General features: G+C 39.8%; 1 protein-coding gene and 1 long non-coding RNA gene across 2 annotated transcripts in view; both read left to right on the forward strand.

Annotated features, from left to right (window-relative positions):
* Positions 1-381: 381 nt before the first annotated feature.
* On the forward strand, positions 382-869 carry LOC117511820. The gene is made up of 2 exons (XR_004561090.1): positions 382-427; positions 779-869. It is a non-coding gene; the product is annotated as an uncharacterized LOC117511820 (long non-coding RNA).
* An 8,913-nt stretch (positions 870-9,782) lies between these two features.
* Positions 9,783-11,573, forward strand: part of ndufa4l2a (NDUFA4 mitochondrial complex associated like 2a) — a 50,023-nt gene continuing 48,232 nt past the window's right edge. The window contains exon 1 of the mRNA XM_034171732.1: positions 9,783-10,106. Coding sequence (XP_034027623.1) covers positions 10,062-10,106 — 45 coding nt within the window. The 5' untranslated portion in view covers positions 9,783-10,061. The remainder of the gene's footprint in view (positions 10,107-11,573) is intronic.

An 11,573-nucleotide genomic window follows, 5' to 3' on the forward strand; every position in this document is an offset into this window, starting at 1 on the left:
GAAATTTGTAAAGTGAGAAGCCTGATTTACTTTTGGTATTTGAAATGTCAAACAAATTAAAATGTGTGAAATACCAAGGGGCTGAATACTTTAGCAAGCCACTGTACATACACACAATAGAAACACATGACCTCCCAGCGAAAGTTACAAAACAGCACAGACTCTCTGCTTAACCTTTGAGACCCAACATGATCAGAGCAGCTATTCCATGGAATTAATTATACAGTGGGGTAAAAAAGTATTTAGTCAGTCATTGTGCATGTTCTCCTACTTAGAAAGATGAGAGAGGTCTGTAATTGTCATCATAGGTACACTTCAACTATGAGAGACAAAATGAGAAAAAAAATCCAGGAAATCACATTGTAGGATTTTTAAAGAATTTATTTGTAAATTATGGTGGAAAATAAGTATTTGGTCAATAACAAAAGTTAATTTCAATACTTTGTAACATAATCTTTGTTGCAATGACAGAGGTCAGATGTTTCCTGTAAGTCTTCACCAGGTTTGCACACACTGTAGCTGGTATTTTGGTCCATTACTCCATGCAGATCTCCTCTAGAGCAGTGATGTTTTGGGGCTGTCACTGGGCAACATGGACTTTCAACTCCCTTAACAAATTTTCTATGGGGTTGAGGTCTGGAGACTGGCTCGGCCACTCCAGGACCTTGAAATGCTTTTTACGGAGCCACTCCTTCATTGCCCGAGCGGTGTGTTTGGGATCATTGTCACGCTGGAAGACCCAGCCATGTTGCATCTTCAATGCTCTCACTGATGGAAGGAGGTTTTGTCTTAAAATTTCACGATACATGGCTCCATTGATTCTTCCCTTAACACAGATCAGTCGTCCTGTCCCCTTTGCAGAAAAACAGCCTCAAAGCATGATGTTTCCACCCCCATGCTTCACAGTAGATATGGTGTTCTTGGAATGCAACTCAGCTTTCTTCTTCCTCCAAACACAACGAGTTGAGTTTTTACCAAAAAGTTCTATTTTGGTTTCATCTGACCACATGATATTCTCCCAATCCTCTTCTGGATCATCCATATGCTCTCTGGCAAACTTCAGACAGGCCTGGACATGTACTGGCTTAAGCAGTGGGACACGTCTGGCACTGCAGGATTTGAGTCCCTCTCTGCGTAGTGTGTAGCCTTTGTTACTTTGGTCCCAGCTTTCTGCAGGTCATTCATCAGGTCCCGCTGTGTAGTTCTGGGATTTTTGTTCACCGTTTTCATGTTCATTTTGACTCCACGGGATGAGATCTTGTGTGGAGCCCCAGATTGAGGGAGATTATCAATGGTCTTGTATGTCATCCATTTTCTTACAATTGCTCCTGCAGTTGATTTATTCACACCAACCTGCTTGACTATTATAGATTCACTCTTCCCAGCCTGGTGCACATCTACAATTTTCTTCCTGGTGTCCTTCGACAGCTCTTTGGTCTTGGCCATGGTTGAGTTTGAAGTCTGACTCTATGAGGTTGTGGACAGGTGTCTTTTATACAGATAACGAGTTCAAACAGATGCCATTAATACAGGTAACAGGTGGAGGACAGAAGAGCTTCTTAAAGAAGTTACAGGTCTGTGAGAGCCAGAAATCTTGCTTGTTTGTGGTTGACCAAATACTTATTTTCCACCATAATTTCCAAATAAATTCTTTAAAAATCCTACAATGTGATTTCCTGGATTTTTTTTTTTTTCTCATTTCGTCTTTCATAATTGAAGTGTCCCTATGATGAAAATTACAGACCTCTCTCATCTTTCTAAGTAGGAGAACGTGCACAATCAGGGACTAACTAAATACTTTTTTACCCCACTGTAGTTACTCCCACAAATTTCCTTTGATCAGCCGACCTTTGACCTGCAAAAGTCAAACTCTATGTGATGGAAGCGTTTTGAGTGGTACTCAAGAATAGTGTTTCAGTTTTAGACAGCATTGATCAAATATCATATCCTGCACATATTCCAAAATCAGTGAATCGCAGAATATATTCAGAAAGTGTTCAGATGTAGAAGGTGTAGATGTCACACGCTTCTGGTGCACTTTCCATTCTGCTGTTGGATTTGTGTGTTCTGTGTTGTTTTATGGTTCGACTGTTCATATTGAATGACCATCATGACCCAAAAAGGTCCTGTGAAATGTATCATGCAATACTGTGTAAATAAGATTTTGTTGCAAGTTAAAAATGTGTCCTTATTGACAGAAGCAGGTGTTTGTTTTTGATTGGACGGCTGACCGATAGACTTCTGTATTTATTTATAATTTTTGGTCATTTTAGGTGAACTGAATGGTTGCAGCACATTGATGCGCCACTTGATGGCGGAAATCGACACAAAATCATTGTACATCCTCTGCTGTTCTTTTCTGTCTCACAGGAGCAGATTTAAAAAAAAAATCATGAGTCTGATGTGTTGAGTTCCACTCTGTCAAAAAAGCACACTTTACACTTTATCAGCATAATGGTTACAACAGTGACTTCACATGAATGGTTGTCAGGATTTAATCCAATCTTAAGCCCCTGAAGAGTCTTTAGATCTGTCCTGGAGGGGATCTGATCCTTGCCAGTCCACACAGTTGTTATCCCAGCAGACCTCTGCAGTCTAACAATGTCATGCACCACAACTTGAGGTTCAAACCCTCAGCCGATTTGTTCTGTTTCTTGTCTGAAACAGAACTCCGGTCTGGTGTCTGCAGCAGATCTAGAGGAGGACCTTGCCTGCAGGATGAGTGCCTGACATTTAAAAACTCAAACCAATTGTTTGATTTCAACAAGGTTGCAAACCATTAAAATTAAATCTGGTGTAAAATCCCACGTTTTTCCACCTTGGTGCAGGTGTAAGAGTGCCCTCGTCTGCTGTCGCCACCCAGATACTCGACATTTCTTGCTAAAGTGCTTGCACTTTTGCAGACTAAGCTGCAGAACGCTGATCACCTATTTGATTCGGCTCACTTTTCAGACTGGTTCTTAAAATTCAACTGGTTGTGGTTGCCCCACTTTAGCCCAATTTACATAACTGCTTTCACCTCATGCTCACCTCTACCCTCCATGGTTTTGTTTTTCTGGTTAGTTGCTTTTCCCCTGTCACTGCCTCGATGCATGTCAGTAACGTACGTGTCACATTTGCTTCTAGGCCCAATAGCCGTCATCATTAAGTGACATTTCCACACAAATGTTCCACCAAACAGCTCTGGGTTACTTGCATCATGTGGTCCTTGTGCATTTGCTACCTTGACCAAGGTAGCTTAGCCGCCGTTAGTTACCCCCTGGCAGATCCCGAGCAGCCGGGAAAGCAGGCTGACTGGGTGACTGTGAGGAGGAAGCGTAGCCCTAAACAGAAGCCCCGTGTACACCGCCAACCCGTTCACATTTCTAACCGTTTTTCCCCACTCGACGACACACCCGCCGAGGATCAAACTCTGGTTATTGGCGACTCTGTTTTGCGAAATGTGAAGTTAGCGACACCAGCAACCATAGTCAATTGTCTTCCGGGGGCCAGAGCAGGCGACATTGAAGGAAATTTGAAACTGCTGGCTAAGGCTAAGCGTAAATTTGGTAAGATTGTAATTCACGTCGGCAGTAATGACACCCGGTTACGCCAATCGGAGGTCACTAAAATTAACATTAAATCGGTGTGTAACTTTGCAAAAACAATGTCGGACTCTGTAGTTTTCTCTGGGCCCCTCCCCAATCAGACCGGGAGTGACATGTTTAGCCGCATGTTCTCCTTGAATTGCTGGCTGTCTGAGTGGTGTCCAAAAAATGAGGTGGGCTTCATAGACAATTGGCAAAGCTTCTGGGGAAAACCTGGTCTTGTTAGGAGAGACGGCATCCATCCCACTTTGGATGGAGCAGCTCTCATTTCTAGAAATCTGGCCAATTTTCTTAAATCCTCCAAACCGTGACTATCCAGGGTTGGGACCAGGAAGCAGAGTTGTAGTCTTACACACCTCTCTGCAGCTTCTCTCCCCCTGCCATCCCCTCATTACCCCATCCCCGTAGAGACGGTGCCTGCTCCCAGACCACCAATAACCAGCAAAAATCTATTTAAGCATAAAAATTCAAAAAGAAAAAATAATATAGCACCTTCAACTGCACCACAGACTAAAACAGTTAAATGTGGTCTATTAAACATTAGGTCTCTCTCTTCTAAGTCCCTGTTGGTAAATGATATAATAATTGATCAACATATTGATTTATTCTGCCTTACAGAAACCTGGTTACAGCAGGATGAATATGTTAGTTTAAATGAGTCAACACCCCCGAGTCACACTAACTGTCAGAATGCTCGTAGCACGGGCCGGGGCGGAGGATTAGCAGCAATCTTCCATTCCAGCTTATTAATTAATCAAAAACCCAGACAGAGCTTTAATTCATTTGAAAGCTTGACTCTTAGTCTTGTCCATCCAAATTGGAAGTCCCAAAAACCAGTTTTATTTGTTATTATCTATCATCCACCTGGTCGTTACTGTGACTTTCTCTGTGAATTTTCAGACCTTTTGTCTGACTTAGTGCTTAGCTCAGATAAGATAATTATAGTGGGCGATTTTAACATCCACACAGATGCTGAGAATGACAGCCTCAACACTGCATTTAATCTATTATTAGACTCTATTGGCTTTGCTCAAAAAGTAAATGAGTCCACCCACCACTTTAATCATATCTTAGATCTTGTTCTGACTTATGGTATGGAAATAGAAGACTTAACAGTATTCCCTGAAAACTCCCTTCTGTCTGATCATTTCTTAATAACATTTACATTTACTCTGATGGACTACCCAGCAGTGGGGAATAAGTTTCATTACACTAGAAGTCTTTCAGAAAGCGCTGTAACTAGGTTTAAGGATATGATTCCTTCTTTATGTTCTCTAATGCCATATACCAACACAGTGCAGAGTAGCTACCTAAACTCTGTAAGTGAGATAGAGTATCTCGTCAATAGTTTTACATCCTCATTGAAGACAACTTTGGATGCTGTAGCTCCTCTAAAAAAGAGCTTTAAATCAGAAGTGCCTGACTCCGTGGTATAACTCACAAACTCGTAGCTTAAAGCAGATAACCCGTAAGTTGGAGAGGAAATGGCGTCTCACTAATTTAGAAGATCTTCACTTAGCCTGGAAAAAGAGTCTGTTGCTCTATAAAAAAGCCCTCCGTAAAGCTAGGACATCTTTCTACTCATCACTAATTGAAGAAAATAAGAACAACCCCAGGTTTCTTTTCAGCACTGTAGCCAGGCTGACAAAGAGTCAGAGCGCTATTGAGCTGAGTATTCCATTAACTTTAACTAGTAATGACTTCATGACTTTCTTTGCTAACAAAATTTTAACTATTAGAGAAAAAATTACTCATAACCATCCCAAAGACGTATCGTTATCTTTGGCTGCTTTCAGTGATGCCGGTATTTGGTTAGACTCTTTCTCTCCAATTGTTCTGTCTGAGTTATTTTCATTAGTTACTTCATCCAAACCATCAACATGTTTATTAGACCCCATTCCTACCAGGCTGCTCAAGGAAGCCCTACCATTATTTAATGCTTCGATCTTAAATATGATCAATCTATCTTTGTTAGTTGGCTATGTACCACAGGCTTTTAAGGTGGCAGTAATTAAACCATTACTTAAAAAGCCATCACTTGACCCAGCTATCTTAGCTAATTATAGGCCAATCTCCAACCTTCCTTTTCTCTCAAAAATTCTTGAAAGGGTAGTTGTAAAACAGCTAACTGATCATCTGCAGAGGAATGGTCTATTTGAAGAGTTTCAGTCAGGTTTTAGAATTCATCATAGTACAGAAACAGCATTAGTGAAGGTTACAAATGATCTTCTTATGGCCTCGGACAGTGGACTCATCTCTGTGCTTGTTCTGTTAGACCTCAGTGTTGCTTTTGATACTGTTGACCATAAAATTTTATTACAGAGATTAGAGCATGCCATAGGTATTAAAGGCACTGCGCTGCGGTGGTTTGAATCATATTTGTCTAATAGATTACAATTTGTTCATGTAAATGGGGAATCTTCTTCACAGACTAAAGTTAATTATGGAGTTCCACAAGGTTCTGTGCTAGGACCAATTTTATTCACTTTATACATGCTTCCCTTAGGCAGTATTATTAGATGGTATTGCTTAAATTTTCATTGTTACGCAGATGATACCCAGCTTTATCTATCCATGAAGCCAGAGGACAGACACCAATTAGCTAAACTGCAGGATTGTCTTACAGACATAAAGACATGGATGACCTCTAATTTCCTGCTTTTAAACTCAGATAAAACTGAAGTTATTGTACTTGGCCCCACAAATCTTAGAAACATGGTGTCTAACCAGATCCTTACTCTGGATGGCATTACCCTGACCTCTAGTAATACTGTGAGAAATCTTGGAGTCATTTTTGATCAGGATATGTCATTCAAAGCGCATATTAAACAAATATGTAGGACTGCTTTTTTGCATTTACGCAATATCTCTAAAATCAGAAAGGTCTTGTCTCAGAGTGATGCTGAAAAACTAATTCATGCATTTATTTCCTCTAGGCTGGACTATTGTAATTCATTATTATCAGGTTGTCCTAAAAGTTCCCTAAAAAGCCTTCAGTTAATTCAAAATGCTGCAGCTAGAGTACTGACGGGGACTAGAAGGAGAGAGCATATCTCACCCATATTGGCCTCTCTTCATTGGCTTCCTGTTAATTCTAGAATAGAATTTAAAATTCTTCTTCTTACTTATAAGGTTTTGAATAATCAGGTCCCATCTTATCTTAGGGACCTCGTAGTACCATATCACCCCAATAGAGCGCTTCGCTCTCAGACTGCAGGCTTACTTGTAGTTCCTAGGGTTTGTAAGAGTAGAATGGGAGGCAGAGCCTTCAGCTTTCAGGCTCCTCTCCTGTGGAACCAGCTCCCAATTCAGATCAGGGAGACAGACACCCTCTCTACTTTTAAGATTAGGCTTAAAACTTTCCTTTTTGCTAAAGCTTATAGTTAGGGCTGGATCAGGTGACCCTGAACCATCCCTTAGTTATGCTGCTATAGACTTAGACTGCTGGGGGGTTCCCATGATGCACTGTTTCTTTCTCTTTTTGCTCTGTATGCACCACTCTGCATTTAATCATTAGTGATCGATCTCTGCTCCCCTCCACAGCATGTCTTTTTCCTGGTTCTCTCCCTCAGCCCCAACCAGTCCCAGCAGAAGACTGCCCCTCCCTGAGCCTGGTTCTGCTGGAGGTTTCTTCCTGTTAAAAGGGAGTTTTTCCTTCCCACTGTAGCCAAGTGCTTGCTCACAGGGGGTCGTTTTGACCGTTGGGGTTTTACATAATTATTGTATGGCCTTGCCTTACAATATAAAGCGCCTTGGGGCAACTGTTTGTTGTGATTTGGCGCTATATAAAAAAATTGATTGATTGATTGATTATAATGCGCCAAATCACAGCAAAGCCGTGTCAAGGCGCCTTACATGAAACAATTCAACATAAAATTTTAATAAATAATTAAAAATTAATTTAAAAAAATCAAATACATGATTAAAAACAGAAATAAAAGAATAAAACATAAAAAAAATAAAAACAGAACCAAACAACACTCCCTCTGTGCTACAGAAGAACACAGAGGGAGTGTTGCTTGGTTGTGTTGCACACTTAGTGCATGACAATTGCACGTGTACACATTTATTGCATGGGAGTCCTGCGGTGTGAGTTGTTGCTCCTCCTCACATTTTACAAAGATCCAGCAGTACTCACTGCTCACCATATAGCTGTTGATTATTTTTCAGCATGGCACCAAAGCAGTGACTTTACATACACACTCACAAATTACGTTTAGAAAACTTTTTTTGATTGTTTTGTTTATTTAGCACAAAATAAAACACATAAAATAATGTATATACATTAAAACAACCAAAGAGAGAGGGAGAGAGAAAAAATAATATAAATAAAATGCAAGGGAGTGGTGGAAGCCAAAAGGCTTGTAAAGAGTCCACTCCGAAACAAAGCAAACAATACAAAGGAATTACACCATTTTTTCCAGCTTAAAAGAAATCATTGTAAATACTCCTGCAGGATCTTCACTTTTAAACTACTTTTATACGTATATAAGGTAATAGATGGATTCACAAGATGTACATTATCATTCCAAGATTTAACACCATGATATCTGATGTGATGCTGATAGCGAGTCGCTCTATGCAAAGGTAAATGCAAATGTGCAGCCTGCCTGGTCAGATAATTATGAATTTAATGGTCATGCACAAAATAATAAGTAAATATGCTTCTGACCAAGAATGCTGTTGGAATACAATTCGTGTTGCTTTTCCCTCATGGAGAAATGTTAGACATGTTAAAAGGCTCAGGCTGGTGTTCCATCTGCTCAGTATAGCAAGATGAGCCTGCTGGCCTGCTGAATGTTTCTTTTTTTTGTTGTTTTTTTATCTTGGCAACAATTAAGTTTTTGCAAGATCTGTTAGTCACTATGTATGTTTGTTTGTTTTTTGTAATCATTGCATTTTTCACCTTTAGCTCACTCCAGAGCACACAGTTTACATTGCAGACTCCTGCATGGTCACATATAGAAGTCCTATGTAGATACCTTTCAGCACACAAAAGCAAAGGATCAAGGTCAGACACTAAAATCACCAAAACGACTTTCCTGGTCGCAATTTTTGCCTCCTCATTTGGCATGAATAAAGTGAACGGCCTTGTCCATAAGCCATTACCTGGGATAACTGATTGACCTTGACCTTTAGGGTTTATCTCAAGGTCAAAAGTAACCTAAAGTAGGTCAAATTTCACATTTGAGTAAAACATTGTATAATACACTAAATTAAAGGGTTTGATGAGTGGATCCACAATACATCAAAAGTTTTAAGTTATAATGTCATTTGGTGGTGGCATCACAAAAACAAAAAAAACCACCCAAAATTTAGATTTTTATTAAGGATGTGAAAAGGCATGCAAATCATTATTGAAGACTTGTAAATTCACATGTCCTATGGAGATACCTTTCAGCACACAAACTGGTCGAGGTAAAACACCAAAATCACCCCCCCAAAAAAAAATAACACCCAAAATTTAGATTTTTATTAAGGATGTGAAAAGGCATGCAAATCATTATTGAAGACTTGTAAGTTCACATGTCCTATGGAGATACCTTTCAGCACACAAACTGGTCGAGGTAAAACACTAAAATCACCCCAAAAAAAAAAAAAACCTTTGCTAGTCACAATTTCTGCTTATTTGCCTCCAAAGGTGGCATGAATCTTACCCATCAGCCCCTCTTCATTCCTTCTGGTAGTCTCTCTCGTTCACTTTTTGCCAAGATACCCGTCATCCTCAGGGTGACAGGTTTGTTTGTTTTTAATACAATGCATCGCTTTAGTGCTTTAAGGCTTTTAGGACACTTTGTGACCAACATAATTATGATCTTGAGATTCTTCGTCTTCTGCACTCTTTCATCGAGGTTGACCCTTAAGAATTTGAAATACGTTTTGTTAATTTGATGTTTTGTAAACTCAAATGGCACAATCTCAGTCAGCACACACTTATTTTCTTCTCTCTCGCACTCTCTGTGTGTTTTTCATGTATTTGTGGAACACACACACTGTAAGTGGTGTTTTTGCAGCGTATGAATACACTGACACAAATATTCCCCAGTGGCTTGAAGAAGGACACAGTGTTTGTATGTTTTTCTGCCTTTTCCATTTCCTTCAGTCAGCTCCCAAATGACATGTAAGTCTCCAAACTCAAAGGAGGAAATCCTCAGATTTTACAAAACTGTGTGCAGACTGAACAAACTGATATGATCCTGAAACATCTTGTGAATACACACATAATTTAAACCTTATTTTGTGAAGATAATCAGTTTCTGTCCAGCACAATATAAACAAAGGATCAGCTGTAATCAGATGAAGATGACCTCCTCCTCTTCCTCCTCTTCCTCCTCCTCCTGCTCCTCCTGCTCCTCCTCCCTCCTCATGCAGACCGTGTAACAGGTTCATGCACAGCTCATCAGTTTGGTGAATGCAGCTCTGAAACAATTATCTGTAAATAAGTTTATTTACTGTACACAAAGTGGAGTCAACATGTTCTTTCGGTCAACAGTCAAATACGCTAAGAAGCATCCAGCAGTAAGTAATCTATTTTTTGTGTTTATTTTTCTGTGATATTTTGTGGTACGATTAACAAAAAGTTTTATACACCTACATCTGAGTATGGAAGAAAGCTGAACTTCTAAAATATATATTTGTAATGACCAGACAGCAGCAGTCGTGTGACAAGTATTAAAGTTTGAAGATGCTGCACCTGTCAAGTTGACTGATGAACATCACTTTGAGTAGATGTGTGAGTTCATCAGTGAAACCACTTGGTTGGTGGTTACAAAGAAAACCTGCAGCCCCTTGGCTCTTTCTGGAAACAACGCAATTGATTGTTTTTTTTGTGGGGTTTTTTTTTTTTCTTTTTTTACCATATAGATGCAGTAAAAAAAAAAAAAATCAAAAGGGGCTTCATTGTTTTGTATTTCTCCATCATTAACATTTAATTAAAATAATTAATACCCTCATTTTTATGAGTGTATTTTTTCATGTAGTCATTCTGTTCTCTTGGATTCCTTAATGAGACATTATCAGACAAAGCTGTTGTTGATGTCTGAATATTGGATAAAAGTGTCTCTTCTATGAGCTCTAAATGGTGACAGAATTTTCTTCATTTGCTTACTTGAAGTTGTGTCTAACCAAAAGAGGCTTAAGGTTTTAAAAACAGCAGCGTGACCTTCAATGACCTCTTAAATCTTAACTGACAAAATATCAGCATGTAGGAGACGAGCGTTTGGAATAAAATATATTTTATAATGTGACACTTCCCCACAGGGGAGTCGAGTGAGTCGAGTGACAGAATTTCTCCTTTCTGTCATCAAATTCCCAGAAAAGAGCGACAGAATGAGAAGTGCAGAAATAAAATTCCCATGAGACCCTACTGTAGGAATATGATTAGATGGCTACAAACTTTAATGTCAGCATTGACCATTTCAGGAGGCAGTTTAATAACACTTTGAAATGAATGCGGGATTTGAACCAAGGATCCTCTGGTCTCAAGCCCAACACTTAACCACTAGACCATCACCTCAACCGACTAATTGCACCTGAGAGTTAAATAAAAGCTATAACTAATTGGGGATCAGTGAAGGATGACACTCACTCATTAATCTTCAACCGCTTACTCCAATTATGGGTCATGGGGTGAGGGTGGGGGGCTGGAGCCTATCCCAGCAATCACAGGGCATGAGGCGGGATCCACCATGGACAGGATGCCAGTCTGATGCAGGGCCACATATAGACAAACATATTCACACCTACTGACAATTTAAAGGTTCTAATCCACCGAGGACTTATCCAATCAATTACAATTCAATCAATATAGCTGTAGTCAACTTTGATTGGTCTACGGAGAATTTAAAGTTTCCAATTCACTTAACCTGCATGTCTTTGGATGTGGGAGGAAGCCGGAGGGAACTCACACAAACATGAAACCACACAGAAAGGTAACATGTGGGAATCGATCCCATGACCTTCTTGCTGTGAGGTAACAGTTCTAAC

The sequence above is a fragment of the Thalassophryne amazonica genome, chromosome 6 (genome assembly GCF_902500255.1).
Source record: "Thalassophryne amazonica chromosome 6, fThaAma1.1, whole genome shotgun sequence".
In the NCBI taxonomy this organism is placed as follows: domain Eukaryota; kingdom Metazoa; phylum Chordata; class Actinopteri; order Batrachoidiformes; family Batrachoididae; genus Thalassophryne; species Thalassophryne amazonica.